We start from the raw sequence: 27029 nt of genomic DNA, 5'->3' as shown, positions 1-27029 counted from the left end.
AGCTTTATGGTAGAAGTATGGAATAATTGAGGTTAAAACCCTTTTTTTCCCATCAATACCTCATCTCTCCCCTGGTTAACTCCCAGACAAAAGTTAGGTTTTATATCTAGCAAATAAGGACAATATTAGATAATTGCTAGAAACTTCCTAAAGCCTACCAGACTTAGATTGCCTCAGCTAAGTCAGTGTTTCCAGAATTGGGATTTCATGGACCAGTAAAAAAAAAATCCAGAAAATTTTGAGCATGGCATAGATTTACTAGCATGGCACTGGTTTTCTACTACCTTATTCCAGATGGAATTATAATCCCTGGAATAAAATGTCTGGGCATACCTACTATAGGTTTTTTAAGTTCCCGGATCATTCTGATGTATACACGTAAGTAAGGTCCATGGTGCCTATACCTAGTGAACCCAGCAAGGTGAGGACAGCCCATTGAAGATTTGTAATGTGCTAGGAAGCTGAAGGTTGCACCACCTCCTGGTACCTCAGACTCTTCTGAGTCATTAGTGAAAGCAGGGGTCTGTATTCTTCACCCAGTGTGCCCTGCTCTGTTTCGTGTTCAGCAGCCTCTTGGAGTTTTATCAGTCCAAATGATCTAATGTTACAATAGTGAGTAATTTTTGATGTTCTCAGTCCCCAAGTTGATTAGATACGTCGCTTATTCTATCAGTAAAAGAGTGTATGCCACCAATTTTATTTAATCACATCCCCTTCTTAGTTCTGTTCCTTCTTATTGGTATTTTTAGAGAAAAATACAAATAACCTCATCTACTAAATACTCTACCTGCCATTCTCACTGCTACACTGTGTAGAATATCTCCTTCTTTTCCTTTTATATAAGATTAAAAAGGGGCAAAGAGGGTAAGATTTGATCACAGGATCAGCATCAGACTGTCCTCTCTGCAGTGCTTCTCCCGTCTTTTCTATGCATACAGTATAAAATTCAGTAGAAAGCATAACTCCATTCCCAGTGTCTTCTGAGTGGATTTAAAAGAATATTTTTAAGTGATGTCAGGCTTTAAATACTCATTGTATTTGATCAGAATAGTAAAAAAAATTACTCTCTGATTTCTAAATCATTTAGGTGAGCCCACATATTTTCATTATTTTAAAATCTAATATTTCTGGGTTTCCTCTTCCGCAGTTCTCTAAATGCAGCAGATAAAACTGAATATAATACTTAGTAATGAGTGTCTTTTACACTATTTTGCTTCAGTTTCCTTCAGGCGAAAGAAGAATTGAAACACCTTAAGCTCCCCGGGTTCATGTACAGCGATGTTCCTCTTCTGGCATCCTCAGTACCCTATTTTTGTGTGGAGGAGGAGGAGGAGGACCGTTCCGAAGACGGAGTCCATCTCATTGTCTGTGTGCACGGCCTGGACGGTAGGTAACGTCTGTGCGTGTAACCCGTAGCAACTCAATCTTTTCTCTTCCTAGTAGATCTCATTTAGTTTTATTTATTAATCTTTGACCTGAAAAAAGATTTCTAAATTGCTGATATTAATTAAATCTTAAATACTCTCTAAAACAGAGATGTGCTTAATTTTGCTGAGTATAATATTATATTTCTTTGTAAAGTAAATTTTCCATGGAATTGACATCCACGTGCCAACATTTTATTTATTTTAACTTCGGATTTTTCTGTCTTCTCTCTTTTTATTATTTTTGTCAGCTGTCACCTCGTGGCAATCATTTTGTCTCCCTTTGATCATCTTTCTGCTTCCCTTTTAGCTTGCTGCTTTAAACCTTATGGACAAGAAAAATCAATACCTAAGAATTAAAGATTCACTGATTAATCAGGGTATAACTTAAATTCTTAATACCTTGTTTTACTGCTGTGGTTTTGAGACAGCTGCTTTGGTTACTCTACAGCCTATTTTTCTTGGTTAGGAACTATGTTAGAAGACACCAAGTGTCTCTGGACTAGCAGAGTATTACTGTGTTATAAGGTGATTCTGTAGCAACAAATTGACAAAAGATTTTATGGATCATAAAAATGCTAAACACAGGTCTGAGCTAGTAAAATCTTATGAAATTGGAGATTTTTCTTTAAGAAAAACAAAACTGTGACTCTTAAGAAATAAAATATCTCTAATACTAACCTCTTTCCCCCCACTAATAAAATTTTCAAAGAATTATCCTCCAAGAAAGCCCTCTTGGCCCAGTAGAATCTCTGGTAAATTCCTCTTTGAAATCTTCCAGAAACACACTATCCCATGTTATAGGGAGGGAGACAGACACACCTGGGGGTGGGGAGGTGGTGGCGAGAGCATCGATGCGACCAGACCTCTGAAGAGACCGGCTGTTGGAGGCCATTGCCAGCTGATGGAAATCCGCTGTGAAATAGACACTGAGGATTCCGGATCCCAGGGCCTTGTCTCTTCACAGCTGGCATAAGCCTTACGCTTGTCCCCAAGAAGTGTAACAGAGTATGAGGGTGCGCATTGTACCTTTCGCTTTATCTTGTCCCTTAGGTATAACTTTCATTTTCTTCATTTTCTAGGTAACAGTGCAGATCTCCGGTTAGTAAAAACTTACATTGAACTTGGACTCCCTGGGGAAAGAATTGATTTTCTTATGTCTGAGAGAAATCAGGTACAGATAGCTGTGTTTTCAGTGGAAGCACACATTTCTCTACCAGTTTCTACCTAAATATTTGCTGACTACAAAATGCCTGTAGTAGTAGAAATAATTTTTCTGAATTCTATGAAGTTTAACAATTAATGCGTAGCCTAAGGAAGTAGAAGTAATTTACAGTTTGATTTATCAGCTTTTTACATGTGCAAAATTCCTAGCATTTCACATTCTGTGCAAATATTTTAATTAAACCATTATAAATAACCTTATGGTCAGTGTTGATAGTGGACTAAACGATTATCTAAATGAAGTGTTAAGAACAGTGAGCTTTTTTTTCCTTAGAAATTCACTACTTGTTCATTTTAATATAATGAATATTACATTCACTAACTTCTTTAAAAACCACTGGTCTTCAACCATATTTTCAATACCTAAATTAAAAATAATGTTTATATTCAGTGTTTTATGTAATTACACATATTCAGTATATAATGTATCTATTTCGCTTTTGTTTAGAATGATACTTTCGCTGATTTTGATAGCATGACTGATCGCCTTCTGGATGAGATAATACAATATATTCAGATATATAGTCTAACAGTCTCAAAAATAAGGTAACTTCTATAATATTATATAAATTGTTTTTATATCTTTATGAATTATAGAAAAATCACACAGAATTTCTGGTAATTTTGTTGTCCTATTCTGAAACATAGGATACCACAACTCTAAAGCGAATAAAAATAAAACGATTTTAGGGAAAGACCACATATTATAGAATTCTGTTTATATGAATTGTCCAGAATTGGCAAAATTATAGAGATAGAGATAGATCAATGACTGCTTAGGGCCGGGGGAGAGGGGAGATGGTGGGGCGGGGGCGGTGATAGCTAAAGAATGTAGGGTTGGACTTCCCTGGTGGTGCACTGGTTAAGCATCCGCCTACCAATGCAGTGGACATGGGTTCGAGCCCTGGTCCGGGAAGATCCCACACACCACGGAGCAACTAAGCCTGTGCACCACAACTACTGAGCCTGTGCTCTAGAGCCCACCAGCTGCAACTATCGAGCCCACGTGCCACAACTACTGAAACCTGCGCGCCTAGAGCCATGCTCCGCAACAAGAGAATCCACCGCAATGAGAAGCCCGCGCACCGCAACAAAGAGTAGCCCCCGCTCGCCACAACTAGAGAAAGCCTGCGCGCAGCAACGAAGACCCAACGTGGCCAAAAATAAATAAATAAATAAATTTATTTTTTTTAAAAAAAGAATGTAGGGTTCCTTTTTAAGGTGGTGAAATATTCTAAAATTTCTTGTAGTGATGGCTGCACTACTCCGTAAATACAATAGAAAGCGTTGAATTGTACACCTTAAACGTCTGAATTGTATGGTATGTGAATGATATCTCAGTAAAGCTGTTACCAAAAAGAAAGGTTATAGGGAAATGGATATACATAAAAAAATGAAACTGTGAAAATACTTTCAATGTGTCATGACTATACTTTGAGAGTCAGCTTTCCACAAGCAGGAGATGATTATCAAATCAATATGTCTTATTATTTAATCACAGATGTTGTGAATAGACATGGGGGAGAGAAAAGCATTTGTTTCTTCTAGTCTGGTAAGAATTAAAGAAAAAGTCAAAACTAATCTTCTTGCCTCAAAAAGAATAGTGTAAACTGATGAGTTTCACATCCCAGCTGGGTTAGAGGAGGAAGCTGGCTCTTTATACTCTAGGCTTTTGTAGAGTTTGCTTCCTCTTCCAAGTACAGAGTAGGGACAAAGAACAGAGAGAGCAGGTTTTTATTTGAAGTCACTGTTTAAAAACATTTCTGTTAAAATATGGTGAGAGATGCAAGTATGTGGAGGGTGGAGAGAGATTGTTTTCTTGTTCTAGTCATTCTCTTCATTTATGGATTTTTCATCTGTTTACTAAATTTTCTATAGTCATCTTGTATATTCCTTTTATTAATTTGTTATTTTATGATGAGAAAATAAATCTGTTGTTTCAGTTCTTTTATTCATCCACCAAAGTATGCCCTCTTCTAGATTAGATGGTCAGTTATAATCAACCATTATCCAAAAGCTTGATTTGGTTGATTGAGGACTGTTCGTTATCAAACTTTACTTCACAGCTTCAGGAAGTTTGCAGCATCTCACTAGTTACATCTGTAAACTAGTTATGTCTGTAAACTAGTTATATCTGTAAACCACTTTTAAGACCGCTTTCAGGCTTTCTTCTTTCACTGTTAATTGTCCCGAGGGGTTCATATACTGTCTATCGTAAAATAATGGTAGGCAAAAAGACTCTTTTGATTTAAAGTATTCCTTAATAAAGGTGAAGTGCTTTATAAGTATTAGTTATTCTTTTGGTATAATTTTAGACTTACAGTCAGAAAATCCACATTTTTTTTCCTGTGGCTTGAAAGTACTTAGAGAACTCCCCACCTTGGAGTGTGGACCAGAGGACAAGAGAGATGGGGATATAATGTCTCCTAAATCATGCTTATACGTATAACTTCATTATTTTGTTTTAAATCATGACTTAACAGGTAAATAATTGGTGTGTGTACCTAAAGATGCAAATTTATCATCTAGTCAATATATTAGCGCTTTTAAAATGTATTTCTTTCTAAGCAATTACGAACTAGTAGTAAAAATTTTCTGATAAGTAGTATCCTATTTCTATAGAGTAAGTGTATAAACTATATAATAGTAGGAATTTTCTGCTACTTTCTCACATTTTTTGCTTCAAAATGTAAGTTATGTCATTTCAGAGTATCAAACCATAGTTTTAAAACATATCAGAACATTTTAAATGCTTAGTATTTCACATCTATGTATGTATTTTTTTAAACTACTACTATGGGAGAAATGTCATTTTGTTTCTCTTATAGCTTTATTGGACATTCGTTGGGCAATTTAATAATCCGTTCAGTGCTTACAAGGCCACGGTTTAAATATTACCTTGACAAACTTCATACGTTTCTATCACTCTCTGGACCTCACCTTGGTACACTCTACAACAGCAGTGCTCTTGTTAATACAGGTAAGAAGTTTTATTGTCCAGTACAAAAATTATGGCATGGAGAGAAGATTTAAATACAAATTTAATATTTTCTAGTGTTTATTTTAGAGCAAATTTGTCATGTACTTGGAATTTCATGAAACAAAAGATGTATCTATTTTTCTATTTTGTCATGCACATGAAATAAGCTGACAAAACTCATTTCAGAAAATGATGTCATATTGAGATATTTGTCAAGTCACAAGAGCATTTTTTCCCTTTTTATCATTAAACTGTTTAAATATTTTCAGTAAATGTTAGTCTTATAAACAGGCTATTTTGTTGTTCCATTAGTTGAGCAGATAACAAATATCTATGCTTAATACATTTTAAAGTTATAAAATATTTTATATAGAACATTAACTCTCATTTTGGTTTTATAGTGATAAAGGGATATTATGAGAAAATAAATTCTAAACTTTTAAAAGAAATTAAAGTAAAAATTAAGACCCCAATTTTGATTAGAATAAATATTCTCATTAAGGAGGATCTGATACTTGATTTGCCCTTTATTTGGCTTTGTTTTTCCCTTAGAATTTTAAAATGGCTTTTATAGTTTAGTTAATTGATTCCCATTGTAAGAATTAGATTTCATTCTGACTTTTTTTCATTGAGCCTTGAAACTCTTATTTCCATTTTCTCTTCTACTTCTTTCATTGACAAATAAACCATACCATTTTCCTTTGTATCCCATTTCAAATGGTGGTATTCAAAATCTAGCTAGTTGTAGATTTTTACAGTTTCAAAAAGAGGGCATGAGAAAAATGAAATCCATAAATAGTACAAAATAGAACCCAGTATGAATCGGATGCAGTACTTTGAATTTCTTTCTTTTGAATTTCTTTCTTCACTACTTTTCCCCAGATAGACTTTCAATTGGCAGCTTTAATCAGTTAAAGGGTTTTTTTCCCCTCTTTTCCTCCCCTGTTCACCTCAGTAATAGAATCAACAAAAGTAGAAATGAATAGTCTACAGTCTTGAAAACCAGCTCCAGAGTGATTGAGGTTTCACTTAAGGGGAAGATGCACTTAAATACGGGTAACTGGTAATATAAAGAAATACAATTAAATATGATACTTAAATTATATTCAGCTGTTACTAGAAAACATTATCCAATTGCTCATCCTCAGAGTTGGTCCTTATCCAGTTAGTCTCCCATGACTGACCTGTGATTGTCTGTAAAGGCTCCGTGCTCAGGCATGTGGATCTACTACTGTGTTTAAAGTTTACTCCCCCTCTGCTTCATTATAATTTGAACAAGTATATCTAAAGGTGTAATTTTCCCAAATGTGTTCTTCATAGACCATTACCTATTTCATTACCTAATGAGGTAGAAATAAATAACAAGCCCTCTGTCAACCACCATCGTTAACCTCTGTGTGTCTGTATGTTTATATTTGTCATCAGAAAGTGGACATATTTTGCAAATATATTTTTTATTTGCCAACAAAATGCTAATTTGGGAGATGTATTTTGAAGTGAAATATATATATTAAAATGAATAACATTGGCATATGGTACTATATAGTTCCAGTTTATAACTCTCACATATCACATACCATTTATAACTCTCTAGGTCTGTGGTTTATGCAGAAATGGAAAAAATCAGGTTCTCTTTTGCAACTGACATGTCGAGATCATTCAGACCCTCGCCAGACTTTCTTATACAAGCTTAGTAATAAAGCTGGTAAGTATATAGAAACAGTTTTGAAAACACTCACTTGAAAACCTTTTTAAAAATAAACCTTTAACAAATCAGTTATCAACATGTCTTTCTGGTGATTAAAAAACTAATCAGTCGGTTGTTATTTCTTTTTTTTTTTTTTTTTTTTGCGGTACGCGGGCCTCTCGCTGTTGTGGCCTCTCCCGTTGTGGAGCACAGGCTCCGGACGCGCAGGCCCAGCGGCCATGGCTCATGGGCCCAGTCGCTCTGCAGCATGTGGGATCTTCCCAGACCGTGTCACGAACCCGTGTCCCCTGCATTGGCATGCGGACTCTCAACCACTGCACCACCAGGGAAGCCTGGTTGTAATTTCTTAATAGTGAAATAGACTCACAGTTAAAACTAAGCAACTGATAGCATGGTTTAATTTTTTTTACGTGATTGTATTTATTTTTTGTGAGCTGCACAGCTACTTTGAAGTTATCCTAAAAATTTTGGCCTTTATAATTCATACCAGCTATAAGTTAAGTTTTTGATCTAGGACTCTGCATGTCCTAGCCCTCCTGTCCTAGCTGCCCCCAGCCCCAGTCCTCAGCCTTTGTTTTAAACTGCCACATTTTTTTTAACTTTGCTATTATAAGCATTTCTGGAAAATGTCAGAAACGAAACCATTAATAGTTATTCCTTCTTCAGATTTTCACCACCGGATGGATCTTGTTACTCATCTCTCATTAACCAGTTAGTAAATGTATTCCCCATCGTGCATGTGTATCCTAGGCTTTTACTCCCGGAAGTCCCCAGCTGGTCCTTGGCCATGCATTCTCACGCTCTGTAAGTGACCTCACCTGTGACCTTTCCTCTCTCCTGGACTCATCCTCACACTCACAGATTCCCGGCACGTTCCTTCCACTGTGTCCTTTGAGGTCTCCACTTGAGGAGAAGAGACTGCCCTCATCTGTACCTTCCTCAAAGAATGTGATCGCCACTTCCTGCTGAAAGTGGACCCATAACTGAAAGCCGGCTATTCCCCAGCCCGCCCCCGCCTGCCCACTCCCCCCGCTGTGGAGCAGAGGGTGGCACACTTTTTTGCTGAAGGGCTGGATAGTAAACATGTTGGCTTGTGGGCCATAGGATCTCAGTTGTAACCACTCAACATACCACTGTAGCCCAAAACCAGCTATAGACAACCCATGAGCTAGTGAGTGTGGCTGCATTTCAAAAAAACTTTATTTACCCCCCCCCCAAAAAGGCAGCAGTCCAGACCACACAGGCCTGCCATAGAAGCAGCTGGATTTCTTGATTCCTCGGTTACTGAGGCCCACCTACAGCAGGAGCCCGTCCTCTTGCTTTCCATCCCTCCCAGTCGTGACTCCTCCACCACGACGTGAAACTGCTTCCTTTGAGCCTCAGCCTTCTCGTCTTCTTCAATATATTGCTCTCCTGGGCCCTCCTTGCATCTTCAGTGAGAACTTTGACAAGAGTTCATCGACAAATATTTATTACACAGTTATGCTTAGGAAAAGATATATATATATTTTTTAATTGTACGATTTTTTTTAAATTTATTTATTTTACTTTTGGCTGCATTGGATCTTCGTCGCCACTTGCAGGCTTTCTCTAGTTGTGCAAGCGGGGGCTACTCTTTGTTTTGGTGCATGGGCTTCTCATTGCAGTGGCTTTTCTTGTTGTGGAGCACGGGCTCTAGGTGCACGGGCTTTAGTAGTTGTGGCACGTGGGCTCAGTAGTTGTGGCTCTTGGTCTCTAGGGCGCAGGGTCAATAGTTGTGGCTCACGGGCTTAGTTGCTCTGTGGCATGTGAGATCTTCCCGGACCAGGGCTCAAACCCGTGTCCTCTGCATTGGCAGGCGGATTCTTAACCACTGCGCCACCAGGGAAGCCCGGAAAAGATATTTTTCTTGAATCTTAATATACTTAATCCTAGCATCATTTTTGGTAATTTGATGAGCCAACCCTTTAGATAATTCACCAAGCATCACAGAGCCTTTCTCAACTCTGGTAACCTTCCCTTCCACTCCACTGTGAACCCTTACCCATGGCTACACTCCACCCAGAAATTTCAACCAATATTCCACTCTGTCACTGTAATAGCCTGTCCTTTCTCTCTCACTCCCTCATTCTCGCCTGCTTTCTACACTCAGTTAAGATCCCTACTCCATCTTCTTAAGATGACCCTGTGCCTCAGAGTTTCATCCCCTTCCCGACCCGTCTCAGACTCTGTGAATTATGCCTTTCATCATTCATACACTGTCACCCTTGCCTTTCTATCATAGCCAACTAGCAAGCCTGTACTACCGCTTCTTCACCTAGCCTGTTGAGCTCTGCCGCAAAGGACACGCAGACGTGCACATCACTACTGCTGTAGATCCGTGGCTTCCCTGTCTGGTTATGTCTTTGTAGCTTTCTACTCATTCCTTGCAAAGTTTCTCACCTCTTTTCCTCAGACTTAAACTACCACTGCTGCCTGCGCTTCCACAAATGGCTCTGTTTCCTGTTCTGTCTGTGAAAGTCAAGGCCGTCAAGCAAGGACTTTCCTACTTCCTTCTGTTGGCCTACAAGCATTAGCATACCTAGACCTGTGTGTGCAGCCGCCTAGAGAGTATATTTACTTAGACGTCTCGTGGGTGCCTCCAGTGCAGTGTATTCAGACACCTCCTCTTTCCCCTCAGACTGACTTCTCTGCCCTCTGCCCAGGCGGAAACTTAGACGTTGTTCTTGACTTCTCTTTCTCCCTTTCCCCACGTCTGCTGAGTTACCACGCCCTGAAACGTCCAGCCTGCTTGGCAGCTGGTAGAGCCTCCCTGTCCTTCCTTTGTGACTGCCTTAGTCCAGCCGTCATCACTTTCACTTAGATTATCGCTGTGGCCTCCAAACTGGTTACCCTGCCTCCTGTACGCCCCCCTTCTCCTCTGTCTCACTTCCTCATTGGATGAAATGATTTTCTAAAAATTAAATCAGACCGTATTGGTCCTGTTCAGAAATCCTCCAGAGTTACCTTATAGTTTTCAGGATGAAGTGTAGAGTCCGTGGCTCAGGGCATCAAGTCCTGTATAACCTGGCTGCTGGTTCTTTCATGTGCTCCGTACCCCCCTCTTTGCACACGGGCATCCTCTGCTGTAGTCACGTCTCACGTGTGGTGCTCCCTCGCCTTCACCATGCTGCTTCTGCCACCATTCCTCCCCGTGCATTTGCCCATCTTTGTAGCACTGATTCTCTTCGTCTTCTAAAATGACACTCCAGCACCACCTGCTCTCCAGAGCTTTCCTTGATGCCCTATCTGATTCGGTGCTCCTCTGCTGTCAGAGTCCCAGCACGTGCCTCCATGTCCCAAATCTCATGTCTCAGGACTGACCACAGTAATGAATTCCACTCCTCGTTTGCCTGCTACGTATCTGTGCTTATGCTTCAAGCTAAATGTGTCTAGCATTGATAGTTTCTTCTTTTGCTACCTCTTCTTTTTGACCTTTTGTAAATGTTACTCTGTCCTCTAGATTACTTGGTTTGAAACACCTCAGTGTCATCCTTGATTGACCCCACTTCTTTTCTTTGCATACCACATCCCAAGAATGTTAATGTCGTCTCTGAACTGCTGTAACATTCTATATGAACCTCTTTTATCGTAGTCATTATAGCTTATCTCATGTCAGTCATCTTTATGTATCTCAGCCTTTTTTCCTGAAGTGGGATCTGTCATGACAACCCTTTCCCACCCTCCCACATACCCTCAGCATTACAGTAGTTCTTCCTAGTAGGCGTTGGCTGTCAACCCATTGAATCAACGAGTGATCTGTTCAATATTATGTTCGGGATCCAAAAGCAGGTCAAATATTGTACGGTAAGCTGAAAATCAAACCCATATATTTATCTGGTGAAGGCTGAAGTAGCTTGAACTTGTAAACTTAAGCCCTGGCCTTTTAAATCCATTTTTCATCTTCATTCTTCTCACCATGTCTTCCATCCTGCTCTTGAAACATTTGATACGAACACTAGACAGATTTAGTCACTGAATACAGCCAACTTCATTTGAGTCTTGTTTTAACCTTTTCAAGATTCTGCCTTAAATAGTGCTGTCAGTATGAGAAAGAGAATTGGGAAGGGTTATTTCATGTGTCGTCTCTTATTCGAATCCGTGAAAGAGAAGTTCTTTTGTAGGTGGAGTTTTGTGATTTTGTTTCTAAGGGTACAAAGTAACAGCAGCAAGGTATTTACAGTACACAGAAATACATACTTGATTCACAAAACCACAAGATATTCCTACAAAATCAAATACATCACATAGTTCTCATGTGAGAAAAACTTACCCTGATTAGAACCATTATGTGTAGCTATGTGTATAGCATTGTGTGTAGCTATGGAGTTTGTACTGCTGCTGCTGACAGGATAGGAAATGTATGAAAGGCAAAGCTGAATGTGAGTACTCCCTGGGGCCTGTGTATTTACACTGCACTTTCCAAAGTGAGATTTAATTAGCAGTAGTGCTAATAGCAACAAAAAATAAAAACACTAAAGAAAGCATAACTATAAAATTTTACTGTAAAAATTCTATAATTCATGGCATTTCCCAACTGACTGAACAGATACTTGTATCACTAAGTTTATAATTATTAGTAGATATGAGTAGGTCTCTTGTACTTGAGTTATTTTTTAAGGATTAGTTAAAACTTTTCCTTACAAGTTATTAATTTATTATTTGCCTTTTAATGCATGGCAGGACTTTCATCTCCCCCCCGGCTGTACCAGTGTAGCACTGTTTAAGAGACAAACTTTGAAGGCACACATAGATACTAGTTTTAGCTGAAACACTGACAAAGGTTACTTGATCTAAATATTAAGTAATTCTGTTTCTTCATTGGTAAAATGGGAATAATAGTATCTTCCTCACAAGACCATTAAAGGTTGAATGAGATAATTCATGTGAAATGATTATGGTCTGAATAGCATGAAACTCAGTAAATATTTGTTGGTAAAAATAGCTCTAAATGAAGAGGTGCCTGAACTAAAATAGTGTTAGTATTATAGATGATAGAAATTTGCTTTCACGTTAACATCATAAATCTATTTTAGGAGATTTTTTTTAGCAGAACTGTCAATGTTACTAGCTATAAAAATTGTTCAAATGACTTATTAAAATTGTTTTTGTGTTTTAAGATTTCTACTTGTAGCTAGAAATGAATTTATTAGTGTACACCTGAATTGAATTAGTATTATTATGGAACATAGCGTGAAAGCATACTCTGTTTTCTAATAATAACTAGTACATTAAATAATAACTAAAATATGGAAATAAATAATAGCCAACACACAAGGCACATACCGTATTCCAGGTGCCACCCAAGCATGTCATACACGGGGGTGTGTTTAACCTTATGAAGTAGGAGCCCCATTGCCCCACTTTGCAGGTGAGGACACAGATGCCCAGAGTGGCCAGATGCCTCCTCAGCCCAGAAACTAGTACCACAGCCATCATGCGTGGTCAGACCAGGTCGCGTTAAGCCAGTGATGTATACCTTCAAGAACTTGAGAAGGTTTTCCTAATTGTAGTTTTAAATGTTAACAAATATTCATTAATTGATTTTAAAATTAAAATATTGTCACGGGAGTTGGAACAGGTCTCTCTGAGCTATGTTTTTTTCCTTTTTTTTTAATCATCTAAAGAATTACGAGAAATGAGTAGTCAATTCCTAGGAAACTGCTACACCTGTATATATACATAAAATTCTTTATTCACAAAGTAGAAATATATGGGTTCACATCAGACACATAAGTAAATAAAATAGGAAAACATAGAGCAGTGTTTACTTAACCAATTTACGTAGCCAGTATGCTAGTCTCAGGTATTTGTAAACAATCAAGAGCCCTAGAGATAACTGTTCTTTTATATTTTACTCTGCTAAAGCTATAAAGTCTTTGATGCCCTGATCCAATTATTGCATCTGTTTCTTCTGAATGGCCAAATTCCTATTCTCTTGAGAAAGCTTAAAATCCAGCCTTCTACCCTCTTCCCTTGTGTATTTAAGGAAAGCCTCCCCTGTGGATCTTCATTTTGAAACAGTCTTTTTCTCTGCAACATATCATTGGTTAATAGTGTTCCTTAATCAAAAGCTATTCATTATTTTAAAATTAAGGAAGGATTTAAAAGCCTAAAATAATTTGAGTGATTTCTAAAGCAATTAAGAAATGTTATCTTTTTGTAAAAATCAGGTATTTATTAAGTGTGAATTGCCTTTGTTGTTTTGTGAACACAATAGATATTGTAGAGGGCTACAGAAATGTTACGTTTAAAAGGAAATTATCTTTTTTGATGAAGGCATTACAATTATAAACAATGATTAAATTTTTTTAAATTTTTATTGCAGTCTAGTTGATTTACAGTGTTGTGTTAGTTTCAGGTGTACACCAAAGTGAATCAGATATATACATATACATATATCCACTCTTTTTTTAGATTCTTTTCCCATATAGGCCATTACAGGGTATTGAGTAGAGTTCCCTGTGCTCTACAGTAGATCCTTATTAGTTATCTATTTTCTACATAGTAGTGTGCACATGTCAATCCACATCTCCCAATTCATCCCTCCCCCGCTTCCCCCCAGTAACCCTAAGTTTGTTTTCTACATCTGTAACTCTGTTTCTGCTTTGTAGATAAGTTCATTTGTACCCTTTTTTTAGATGCCACATATGAGCAATATCATGTCATAACAATGATTGAATTTTATAGCAGCTTTTAACTAAAACCCTATAGCATCCTACAGATTGCTGATAGAATATATCAATAATTTACACAATATAATTGCAGCATGCTAGCATGTCCTCATTGACTATCAAGGGAAAGAAAGATGAAGGAACCTAGAGCAATGTGGAAGGTAAACGGTATACTGTATCTAGATGAGGTGACAGCAGTGCTCAGTAGCCAAGATTACAAAGAGAGAAGGCTCGGGGGCTCTCCTGCATTCCATGATGAGGGCTCAAAAAGAGCCAAAGAACAACCTTCCCATTGCTAGAATTTCAAGAACAAAATATCCTTATTTTTAAGATCTTCCTAAAAACATCTTCTTAGAATCTCTTTACCAGCTGTTGAATTCTGACAAATAAAATATAACAGTTAAAGAAGTCTCCTGCTGTGCTACTATGGTACAAGATACTCTTTTCTTCCAGCAGATTACAGAGGTGTTTAATAATAGGTATCACTTGATTTGTAATTAACGTTTGTATTTTGTTTCTGAAAGTGTAGGAAAGCAGCAGCAGCGGCTTACATTATTTTAGGAAGCAAATTCTTTCAAACGTATTTAAAATAAATGAGTAAAAATAAGAATAGTTTAATATTGAGTAGACTGTGTCCATTTAGAAAGCACAGGGTTTCTCGGCCTCAGCACTTTGACATTCTGGGCTGGATATTCTTTGTTGTCAGGCTCTGTCCTGTGCGTTGTAGGATATTTAGCAGCATCCCTGGCCGCTACCCGCTAAATGCCAGTAGAGCACGCACCCATCAGCATCTCACATGCTCCATCCCCTGCTTGTGAGAAACAGTGTTATCTCCAGACACTGACAAATGTTCCCTGGAGTGCAAAGCCACCAGTTCAGAACTGCTATTTTTGCCAGTTCCAGAAAGTAACCAGAGATGAGTCAATATGAATTGCTTTAAAACTCATTAAATTTTTCAGAAAAAAAAAAAAGACAGCCAAAAATATCAGGAAGGGCTTCCCTGGTTGGCGCAGTGGTTGAGAATCCGCCTGCCGATGCGGGGGACGCGGGTTCGTGCCCCGGTCCGAGAGGATCTCACATGCCGCGGAGCAGCTGGGCCCGTGAGCCATGGCCGCTGAGCCTGCGCGTCCGGAGCCTGTGCTCCGCAACGGGAGAGGCCACAACAGTGAGAGGCCCGCGTACCGCAAAAAAAAAAAAAAATCAGGAAGATTAAGATAATGAAGGTGAAAGTTACCATTACAATGTTCGTTCATATGTAAACCACGTAACTATGCAGTCCAGAAAAATATTGAACATTTAATCTTTTTCTTGGCAATCCTGAAAAATAACTAAAATATTTAGAAACTTTTCCTGTTAAACTGTCTCATGCAATAAATGGGGAAATCGTGTTACTTTCCCAAGTTAGAGGTAACCTTTCAACCGAGAATGAGTCACCTTGGGCTTAGTGAAGTGTTAACCCGAAGGCCAGCGGACGAGACCATTTCTGAGCAGGTAGAATCAGTGCAGGTGCAGAGAGGATGAACCTACAGTACAAGGCTCCCCCAAATACACACCTCAGACATTGTCATCAGCTGGACTTCAGCTCGGATGAAGTGCTGCCATGATTCCCAGCAGCACTGCGCCTCGGGCGCTACCATGTTTCTCTCTGAGTTTCTGCCCTCTCCAGCCAGCACTGCTACACAGGAATGGAAACCAGAAGACTCAGAAAAGGGTCAAAGTCTGTTTAACTTGGTTCTTGGCTAATACAAAAAGCAAACCTTCCATACAGAAGCACAGTACCAGTAATGATACATTGTTGTTGAAAAAGTATTATTAAAGTAATTACTAAGTTTAAAATACGTTTTTAAAGTACAGTGCTATCTTGGGAGTCACGTTAAAAATAATGACAATATCGTGTATCTATGTCAGCGTCAGAATCTGGGATTGTATCTATTTTATCATCACGGAGTCTGAGAGTTAAAGGGTTTCCTGGACGTCCCCTCCCCTCCTCTCCCGTGTGTGCGTCCTCTCCACCCAGCTGCCTGAACCCGGGGAGACACGGGTACTCCTCTCCAGGGTCTTGGCCTAAAGCAGTGATTCTCAGCCTGAGTGCCATTCCTCTGTAGACGCACAGCAGGATCTCTGCGAAGAGCAATTATTTTGAAAAGCATATTTAATTTTTAATGTAATTAATGACTATTACTCTTATAATGTAAACTAGAAATAGAGCGGTGCCGAGAAATGGGGGTGGGGTGGGGAGGTAATTGGAGGGGAGAATAAAGCCCAAGGACAGATTCATTGAGGGATTGATTTTTTTTAAGATGGTTAGTATAGTACTGTAATATTTTCCATCCTGATAAGAATGATCCATCCAGAAGAGAAAATTGTTGTTGCGAGAGAAGGATGGGACGGCAACCAGAGGCATGTCCTTAAGCAGACAGGAAGGAGGAGCGGGACCTGGTGCACTAGTGAAAGGACCAGCCTGAGGCGGGGGGGGGGGGGGGGGGTCAGAGCGAGAAGGTACAGATGCGGGAGGCGGGTTTGGTGTTAAGGTAGAGTCTGCGGAAGCCCCTTCCGACGCTTTCGTGTGCCCAGTGAGACAGGAAGGCCATAAGGTGAGAGAGAGGGGGACGTAGAAGATGCTGGTGGTTTCCGGAGAAGTACAGAGGTGACCATTACTGAGCAAGGCTGCCACCGGCTGTGCAGTGTCCTTCATGTCGATGTGATGGGGGTGATGCCCCTGGAGACGTGCAGTGTGGTCGCCTTTATGGAGGACACACATGCACACCTTTCAGATAAAAGAAGAAGCCAACTGTGCTGTTACATGGCTGGTCTCATGCAGTTCGGGCTAAAACTGCATTTAACGGCATCATACTTAGAGATTCAGAAAGTACAGTACCTAAAATAACTGGGTTAGAAGTGAAGGTGATGTACCATACGACCGTGGCTTTCACATTTTTGGCTTGTTTACCCCTCGAAAGAATTTTGGAAAAGTTTGTGTCCCCTTGTATAATTTTATGGTGACACCTAAAATTGTTTTCTGTCATTTTCAGTAGTTGCAAAGGATATATTTTCTTGCATATGAGGTAGTATATTTGTACTATATTCAGCTGGAGTCACAGACTTAGCTCATTTAATTTATGGAAAATATGTGCCATAAAATCTAACTGGCACAACCATTTCTTATTGTCAAACAGTCAGTAGCATTAGACTTACTTTTTGGAAGAGGAAGACTTCGTTCATATTTTGCTTGGTTCTCCCACAGATTTTATACCCCAGGGTCGTATACCATAAGAAGGTCTGAAATAGATTGGAGAAATGTCTTTGTCTTGTAAAGTAGGAGAAGGAAAAGTCATTTGTAGAAAAGTGCTCATATGAAGTTGGGATCTGGACATCAATTTTCTTAAAGCTGTAAATGCCCATCTACACCATGGAGGGTCTTACATTACCCCTGGGGGTCAGTGTGTACCAGTTCACAGACCTCTGCTCTAGGACACACAGACGTTTCCCAAAGTAGCACCAATGAAGACTGTCATCAAGTGATGCCAAAAGGGGCTGCCTTTGTCTCGTGAAATGTGAAAATGAAGGGGAAAAAAGAATCAGTTTTTCTTAATCTTTCTAAAATATTTTAAACATGTTTGTTCAACTGAGTTAATTCCTGTTATAGACATTCTGTTATTTCACTTATATCTCTAGAATTTTATATATTCAAGTGGCCACAAAGTAGTATCTTCTTCTTGGGAAAAGGAGGGATACCTTATATTTGACACAGAGGGTATATACTGTTTCACCTGGCTATGTGTCAGTCTAAACTCTTCCCATCGTTAGGATCCTTAAGTTCCCAGGAAGACAGGGAGCTTCTACAAAGGCTTCCTATATTCTGGATTCACAGTAGTCCCCACAATTGGCCTGTCTCTAAGTCTGAATTTCAGTGCACATAGAATATCAAAGTTTTATTCTGGAACATTCCAGAACAAAATTCTCTGTACTGCACACCCAGTTCTAATGTGTCACCATTATTGATTTGTATCTTATTTAATTATCATGTAAATTTTTGATTTTGTATATACTAGTCTGAGCCAAATAGTACATTACTGTAATTAGAACATTACTGCTATTAAAGAGGTCAAGAATGTGGTTTCAGTACTTAAATGAGTTATTTAGCAAAGCATCCCAAGGACACAAGTCCTAAATTCATGTAGTTTACTGAAAGATAAAAAAAAAAAAAATTAAAATAGACCTGACAAAAGTCTGTTGGATGGATCACAAAAATTCATTATTTTTATTGGAAAAATCAAAGTGTTTATCCTCTTGACATCATGCTTAAATAAGGAGAAAATATAAGTAACATTAGGCAAGAGTCAAGTGAAAACTTAAAGTAAAAAGTCAGCTTTAAAGGATTTAAATAGGGTGTTTTGTTTGTTTTTATGGAAGTATGTATGTTTCTTTGGGGAATAATGCTAAATATTGATGAATATCCTTTGGAAAGTAAAAGCGTCATGAAATACTTGTTATAGAATGTTTAGCCCACCATATCCAGTCTCCCCCTAACCCCCAGACCACAATCCTTGGCCTCACTCAGTACAAACACACATCTCTCGTATCAGCACGTAAACTACGTATAAGGAAGCTGGGGATTTGGGTAGAGAATGTATAGAAATTTGCAGAAAGAATTCATCAGTTATTTAAAAAGGCATAAACTTATTACTACCAAGGAAATAAAGTTTATGATCACTTAATAGGATGCTAATAAGTTACTTCCAATCTGGTTGATTATTGCACCGTAACTCAGTATTTTTTCTTCACAGGGCTTCACTATTTCAAAAATGTTGTACTAGTGGGCTCTCTGCAGGACCGCTACGTTCCTTATCATTCTGCCCGCATTGAAATGTGCAAGACAGCTTTAAAGGACAAACAGTCAGGTAACAAAGTAAATTAGAAGTATTTCAAAGAGCAGTGTCTACACATGAGTTTCTCCCGAAGTTTTCTTGCAGTTGTCTTCTCCCTTCTTTTTATTGTCCTCTTTCCTTTGACTTCCTTTTACACCCGCTGATAGTAACAGCTGTCCTTCCTCCATCTTTCTTCCTTTCTTTTCTTTTGCTGTGTAAGATGTTTTGGCCAATGACACAGTAGTTGTTCTTTTGAAATCTTTTTTTTCATCTAATTACCAATGCTCCTCCGTTTTATTGCCTCAAAAGTAATCCATGCTTTAATTTCCTCCAGACTATTGGAATTGGTGGCTGCAGTAATGGTCATGCTGCATGTTCGGCTGTACTTTACTTTTTTTTTTTTTAATCTAATATATTTATTTTTGGCTGCATTGGGTCTTTGTTGCTGCGTGTGGGCTTTCTCTAGTTGTGGTGAGCGGGGGGCTACTCTCCCTCGTGATGCACATGCCTCTCATTGCAGTGGCTTCTCTTTTTGTGGAGCACCAGCTCTAGGTGCACAGGCTTCAGTAGTTGTGGCACGCGGGCTCTAGACCGCAGTCTCCGTAGTTGTGGCGCACGGGCTTAGCTGCTCCGCGGCATGTGGGATCTTCCCAGACCAGGGCTCGAACCCGTGTCCCCTGCCTTGGCAGGCAGACTCTTACCCACTGCGCCACCAGGGAAGCCCCTGTACTTTACTTTTAGTCAAAGATGGTAGCAAGCGGACTCATCAAGAAATGAAAGAGGAATAGTTACAATGTCTGACACCACAAAAATACAAGTATCATAAGAGATCACTAGTCATCAGTTCCCATATGTAATGCAAGGAAATGTAGACAGCCAGCTTCCTGGGCAGGCTGTTCCGGCTGGATTCCCAGGGTATCCCACTTTCAGCCCACTTCAGATGCTGTGGTGGCAACAGATGTATACGCATCAGTATTATATGCAATATCAAGCTGCAGTTCCAGCTCAGGCCACATCAAATGCCAACCCAGCCCAGCCTGCTGCTTCACAGCCTCTAAATGTGGCACATGTTCCTGGAGAAGAACCCTCACCAGCTCCAAACCTAGTGGCCCAAGAAAATCGACCTATGGATGAGAATGTTCAGGTGAATGCACAGGGAGGTCCAGTGCTAAACGAAGAAGACTTCAGTCGAGACTGGCTAGACTGGATGTACACATTCTCACGAGCTGCCGTTCTCCCTAGCATTGTGTACTTCTATTCCTCTTTTAGTCGGTATTGTGCCGGCTGCAAAGGAGGGTCTGAATTTAGGAAAGTGTTTTCAATAACAGTGCAGTTTCAAAGCATTTATTACTTTGTTTTCATCATCATGTATAGAGGTTTTTTTTTTTTCCTTAAGCTTCTCACTCATATGAATATTTTAAGCACAAATGGACTACTAAATGTGTGATTTTTTTTTAAGACCTTAACAGAACATAGCGTAATAATATTGGTCTTCCAGGTTTTATGAATTTCAATTATGTATATTATACCAAGACAGACCTGTTTGTGTGTCTTCTTTAGAGAGCTGCTTCACATATAAATGTCTCTAGCTAATATCTCAGCCCTTCAATGTATAATTTGAATAAATATATCTATTTTCTGTGAATTATCCTGAAAGTTTTAAACAGAATGACCTCATAGTTTTTAACAAAGAATATTATTTACCTAAAATGTGCTAGTAACATCTTGCCCAGCCATAAAGCAATAAACCTCTCAATAATCTTAATTTTGACATTTGAATAAATGGAAATTTTCGATTTTAAGGGCATGTATCCCATCAATTGGAATTAGTACCTTAAAAAAAAAGTCAGCTCTTCAATGGAATTAATAGTGATATAAAATGTTTGATATATGCAGTACTTTTATAAAATAAGATTCTGGAAATTGCTCCCTGTAATTTTTTAAAATAAAAGGTCAATTATGAAAAGAACATTTAAAAACAGCAATAAAATGGACAACCTAGAAGAAATTAATACATTTCTAGAAATGTAAAATCTCCATAGACTGAATCAGGAAGAAATAGAAAATATGAACATATGATTACCAGTAATGAAATTTAATCAGAAAAAAAAAAAACCCTCCCAACAAACAAAAGTGCAGGACCACACAGATTCACTAGTGAATTCTACCAAAAATTTGAAGAGAGATAACAACTATCCTCAAACTATTCTAAAAAATTGAAGATGAAGAAAAACTTACATTATTCTACAATGCCAGCATCACCCTGATACCAAAACCAAACAAAGGTACCACAAAAAAAGAAAATTATAAGCCAGTATCATTGATGAACATAGAAGCAAAAATCCTCAACAAAATATTAGCAAACCAAATTCAACAATGCATTATAGGGATCATACACCAAAAGTGGGATTTATCCCAGAGATGCAAGGATGGTTCAGTATCTGCAAATCAGTTGATGTGATACACCACACTAACAACACAAAGGATAAAAATCACATGATCATCTCAATAGATGCTGAAAGGGACTTTCCGGGTGGTCCAGTGGCTAAGATTCCACGCTTCCAATGCAGGGGGCCTGGGTTTGATCCCTGGTGAGGGAACTAGATCCCACATGGCCAAAACTAAGAGTTTGCATGCTGCAACTGAAGATCCCACGTGCTGCAACTGAAGATCTCGCACGCCGTAACTAAGATCCAGCACGGCCAAATAAATAAAAATAAATATTTTTTTTAAAATAGATGCCAAAAAAGCATTTGACAAAATTCAACATCCATTCATGATAAAAACTCTCATCACAGTGGGTATAGATGGAACCTACCTCAATATAATAGAGGCCATTTATGACAAACCCATAGCTAACTTCATACTCAACAGTGAAAAGCTGAAAGCATTTTCTCTAAGATCAGGAACAAACCAAGGGTGTCCACTATCATTACTTTTATTCAAATAGCATTGGAAGTCCTACCCACAGCAATCAGACAGAAAAATAGATAAAAGTCATCCAAATTGGAATGGGAGAGGTAAAACTGTCACTGTTTGCAGATGGCATGATACTATTTGCTTTTCTATGTGCTAATAATGAACTATGATAAAGAGAAAGCAAAAAGAGAATCCTGTTTAAAATCACATCAAAACCAATAAAATACCTAGGGAATAAACTTAACCAAGGAGATGAAAAAGACCTATACTCTGAAAACTGTGAAACATTGATGAAGGAAATTGAAGATGATACAAAGAAATGAAAAGATATCCATGTTCATGGATTGGGAAAATTAATATTGTTAAAATGTCCATACTCCCCAAGGCAATTTACAGGTTCAGAGCAATCCTTATCAATATACCAGTAGCATTTTTCACAGAACTAGAACAAATAATCCTAAAATTTATATGGAACCAAAAAATATCCCAAATAGCCAAAGCAATCTTGAGAAAAAAAGAAATCTGGACAATCACACGCCCTGACTTCAGACTATACTATAAAACTTCAGTCATCAAAACAGCATGGTACTGGCACAGAAACAGCCACATAGATCAATGGAACAGAATAAAGACCCCAGAAATAAACCCACGCACTCCTGGTCAATTAATCGATGACAAAAGAGGCAAAAACACACAATGGGGAAAAGATAGTCTCTTCAATAAGTGGTGCTGGGAAAACTGGGCAACTACATGTAAAAAGATGAAATTAGAACATTTTCTCACACCATATAAAAAATTAGACTCAAAATGTATTAAAGACCTAAATATAATACCAGAAGCCATAAAGCTCTTACAAGAAAACATAGGCAGAACACTCTTTGGCATAAGTCATAACAATATTTATATCTGTCTCCTCAGGCAATGGAAACAAAAGCAAAATTAAACAAATGGGACCTAAATAAAGTTTTCAGTGTGAAAGCTTTTGCACAGCAAAGCAAAGGAAACCATCAACAAAACAAAAAGACAACCTACTGCATGGGAGAAAATATTTGCAAATGATACGACCAGTAAGCCAAAATATGTAAACAGTTCATGCAACTCAACATCAAAAAAAACGAACAAACAGATTATAAAATGGGCGGAAGACCTAAATAGACATTTTTCCAAAGAAGATATACAGAGGCTAGCAGGCACATGAAAAGCTGCTCAACATCACTAATCATCAGGGAAATGCAAATCAAGATCACAATAGCAAATACTGGTGAGAATGTGGAGAAAAGGGAACCCTCGTACATTTGTAGTGGGAATGTAAACTGGTGCAGCCATTGTGGAAAACAGTATGGAGTTTCAAAAATTTTTTTAAATTATAGAACTACCATATGATCCAACAATTGCATTTCTGGGCATATAGCCAAAGAAAATACTAATTCCAAAACTTATGTGCACTCCAGTATTCATAGCAGCATTGTTTATAGTAGCCAAGACATCAGAGCAACCTGAGTGTCCACCAGCTGATGAATGGACAAAGAAGATGTGTATCCACATAATAGAATACTACTCAGCCATAAAAGAGAATGGAATATTGCCATTTGCAGCAACATGGATGGACCTGGAGGGCATTATGCTTAGTGAAATAAGTCAGACAGAGAAAGACAAATACTGTATGATATCCCTTATAGGTGGAATCTAAAAAATAAAGCAAACGGAGCTTCCCTGGTGGCACAGTGGTTGAGAATCCGCCTGCCAATGCAGGGGACATGGGTTTGTGCCCCGGTCCGGGAAGATCCCACATGCCGTGGAGCGGCTGGGCCCATGAGCCATGGCCGCTGAGCCTGCGCATCCGGAGCCTGTGCTCCGCAACGGAAGAGGCCACAACAGTGAGAGGCCGCATACCACAAAAAAATAAATAAATAAAATAAAAATTAAAAATAATAATAATAAAAAAGCAAACGAACAAATATAATGAAACAGACTCACAGATACAGAGAACAAACTAGTGGTTCCCAGGGGGAAGAGGGATGGGGGAGGGGCAGGATAGGGGGAGGAGATTAAGGGATACAAACTACAGGGACTTCCCTGGTGGCACAGTGGTTAAGAACCCGCATGCCAATGCAGGGGACACAGGTTCGATCCCTGGTCTGGGAAGATCCCGCATGCTGTGGAGCAACTAAGCCCGTGCGCCACAACTGCTAAGCCTGTGCTCTAGAGCCCGCAAGCCACAACTACTGAGCCCACGCACCACAACTGTTGAAGCCCTCTTGCCTAGAGCCCGTGCTCCGCAACATGAGAAGCCTGTGCACTGCATCAAAGAGTAGCCCTCGCTCACCACAACTAGAGAAAGCCTGCTTACAGCCACAAAGACCCAATGCGGCCAAAAATAAATAAAATTTTTAAAAAAGAAGAGATACAAACTACTATGCATAAAATAAATAAGCTATAAGGATATATTGTACAGCACAGGGAATAGAGCCAATATTTTATAATAACTTTAAATGGAGTATAATCTATAAAAATATTGAATCGATATGTTTGTACACCTGAAACTAATATACTATTGTAAATCAACTATACTTCAATTAAAAAAAGAAATAATTTTTAAAAACCGTTTTTTATGAAATCTATATGATATTGATCCCTCTTTTAAACACCTCTCTCTTCTTTCTCTAATTATGCTTCTGTATATTATTCACTTCTCATCATTCCTCAAGGCTACATCCTGCCTCTCCCCTGAAATTTAATACCTGCCTCCCTAAAATTCACGTTTGATGGATATGTGTTAGCACTCATCTGTTAGTAATATAGTAATGCATGAGCATTAAAAACTGTTCTGCCCCTTTTAAGGCAGTTTGTGCTTCTATGTGTATATGTATGTAACCTTTACCTTTTGTGCTTTGCATGCCCTTAATAAATCATTGTAAGAATTAACCAAAAAGAGGGAGAGAAGAGCACAACTTTGAAATTAAAAGCAAAACTAACCATTAAATAAACCTGCAGGCCAAAAAAAAAAGATTCTCAATTTGACCTTTGAGCCAAACTCACATTGTTCTTCTGATTATGGGAAGTTGCTGTTCTTTCTCAAGATAATTTCGAAATATGTGGAATAACGTTGGCTGCTGTGGAAACTTTTTTATTTGCTCTTGACTCAAGTTTTAAATTTTGCCTTATCAGAATGTCTCAGTATGGCTCCTTTACTTTCATAATGAGTCATAGTTGACTTAAGGTTGAAAAAAAGTATTTACTCTGTTATATTCATTGCTTTTAATTAAAAATATCAAGTTGGCAAGAATAATGTATGATAAATTTATTTTACTTGACTAGATAAATAATGTGATTATATTTTCTCTAAAACAGTCTCAAAAGTGATATTCAAGGAAAAAAAAACCTTTTAAAAGACAGTTTTCTGCTTTAAACGGAAATAATGTAACTAAATTTTATAAATTATATAAAAGTTGGCATAGAATTTTTTTTCATTTCTTCTTGTGAACCTATTTTCCTTTTTTCTATTTGTTCCATAGGACAGATCTATTCAGAAATGATCCACAACTTGCTTCGCCCAGTTCTGCAAAGCAAAGATTGTAACTTGGTTCGATATAATGTCATCAATGCATTGCCCAATACAGCTGATTCACTCATTGGGAGAGCTGCACATATAGCTGTTCTGGATTCGGAAATATTTTTAGAGAAATTCTTTCTGGTTGCCGCCCTCAAGTATTTCCATTAGGATTAAATGCATTGGTAGACTTGACAATTACCTCATTCAACAGTGATTCAGATAATGTATTATATTAAACTGTAGATGCTGATAAGTTCTAAGAAATATTTATACCTTTTTTATGGAAGATAATTTATATCATCCATGTTTAGAGCTTTTTAAACATCAACTTTACTTTCTAGGTAATGTGGCTGTGCAATATTTTTTTAATTTTATCTTTTTACTTTTCTATTACTTTTTCATATATTTTGCTACATAAGTATTTCAGTGAAACTTTAAGCCCATATGTATGTCTGATTATTATTGGCTTTCCACAATCCTCACATCAGACACATTGTATTAGAGGCCATTATTGCTAGAATAGCATGGGATTTTAAATTTTCTAGTATTGGGGTATTATTTAGTTAATCATAAATTTTACTTTTAACATTTTACTATGTTTTAACTGGAAATAAACTTATGGCTGCTAAAATATATTTTTTGAAATCAACTCTTTTGCCCTCTCAAATCGGGTAGTTCATATGTGACAATATTATAAACATTTTCTATAAAAGAGTCATTACTGTTGCTTGTAAACATATGTCATGCCTATTAAAATATATTTTCTACTGGTGATTTCAACATTATTTCTCATATTGACTTTTATTACTGGAACTTTTCATGTTCATGTTAGCAGCATCTAGAGATTTTTGAATGTTTGAATGCCCTCTGCCTTGGTTTGGTTGGAATTTTGCTAAATTTGGAAATGTTGCTTGAACTTTCTGACTACATTTCTTTAACTTTTTTCATGGACTTCCTTGTATGTACATAATAAGTAAATGTTGAAATTTATGAACTACTTTTATGAATTTAGATAATTTTTAAATATTGTTAAAATTTGTTGAACTAAAGAGTAATGTAAATAAAATAATTCATGTTTCAAATGGAACAAAAGAATTAACTTTACATGTTTGGTGATACAGATGCAAATGTTTTGATATATGGAGATGTAAAGTCTTTGGACTTTATTCAAGGTGCTGAATAGCATTAAATTCACTATTTTCCTTTCCTGTTTTACTTGTGAAAAATATAATGCACTAAGGATAGATAGGCTTTCGTAAGTGTGTATTGTACAGTTGATGCATGTTTGTTTTTAGCATTGTGTTATTGCCTCTGCTGCTAATAAACGAACAAATGACTATCTGGAGGGAAAGCTCGAACACTTGCTTATTTTCAGAATACTAGAGGCATATTTTTATTTTTGCCATACACACGTTTCATCTGCACATTCCTTGGTCCTGAGTTTGAAATACCATACTTTTTTTCTTTTATTTCCTTCTTTTAACTAAAAAAAGAAGTTCAACTTATTCTAAGTTTGAATAATCTTCCAGATTTATCAAAGTATTCATTCTTATTCATAATCATATTCTTTTTAAGGGAAAACTGCTCTTGTGATCATAGTAGGTTGATTGGTTGTTGGTTGCTTTAATAGTTTTAAAAGCACATCAGTGATTATGGTTTCA

General features: G+C 37.9%; 1 protein-coding gene across 15 annotated transcripts in view; it reads left to right on the top strand.

Moving 5' to 3' along the window:
• Positions 1-26724, top strand: part of FAM135A (family with sequence similarity 135 member A) — a 122421-nt gene extending 95697 nt beyond the window's left edge. For 10 of the 15 annotated variants that reach the window (XM_067011376.1, XM_067011374.1, XM_059083823.2 and 7 more), the window contains 7 exons: positions 1220-1386; positions 2507-2598; positions 3097-3194; positions 5477-5628; positions 7223-7333; positions 18816-18929; positions 25331-26716. In XM_067011376.1, the coding sequence (XP_066867477.1) occupies positions 1220-1386; positions 2507-2598; positions 3097-3194; positions 5477-5628; positions 7223-7333; positions 18816-18929; positions 25331-25536 (940 nt within the window). In that variant the 3' untranslated portion in view covers positions 25537-26716. Of the gene's footprint in view, positions 1-1219; positions 1387-2506; positions 2599-3096; positions 3195-3534; positions 4594-5476; positions 5629-7222; positions 7334-18815; positions 18930-25330 lie in introns of those variants that run through there. The other 5 variants (XM_067011382.1, XM_067011381.1, XM_067011383.1 and 2 more) reach the window with 3 other exon arrangements.
• The last annotated feature ends 305 nt before the right edge of the window (positions 26725-27029 follow it).

This window comes from Kogia breviceps, chromosome 13 (assembly GCF_026419965.1).
Source record: "Kogia breviceps isolate mKogBre1 chromosome 13, mKogBre1 haplotype 1, whole genome shotgun sequence".
Classification (NCBI taxonomy): Eukaryota; Metazoa; Chordata; class Mammalia; order Artiodactyla; family Physeteridae; genus Kogia; species Kogia breviceps.
Note: the sequence above shows the minus strand (reverse complement) of the source record. Positions and strands in the feature narration are given on the sequence as shown.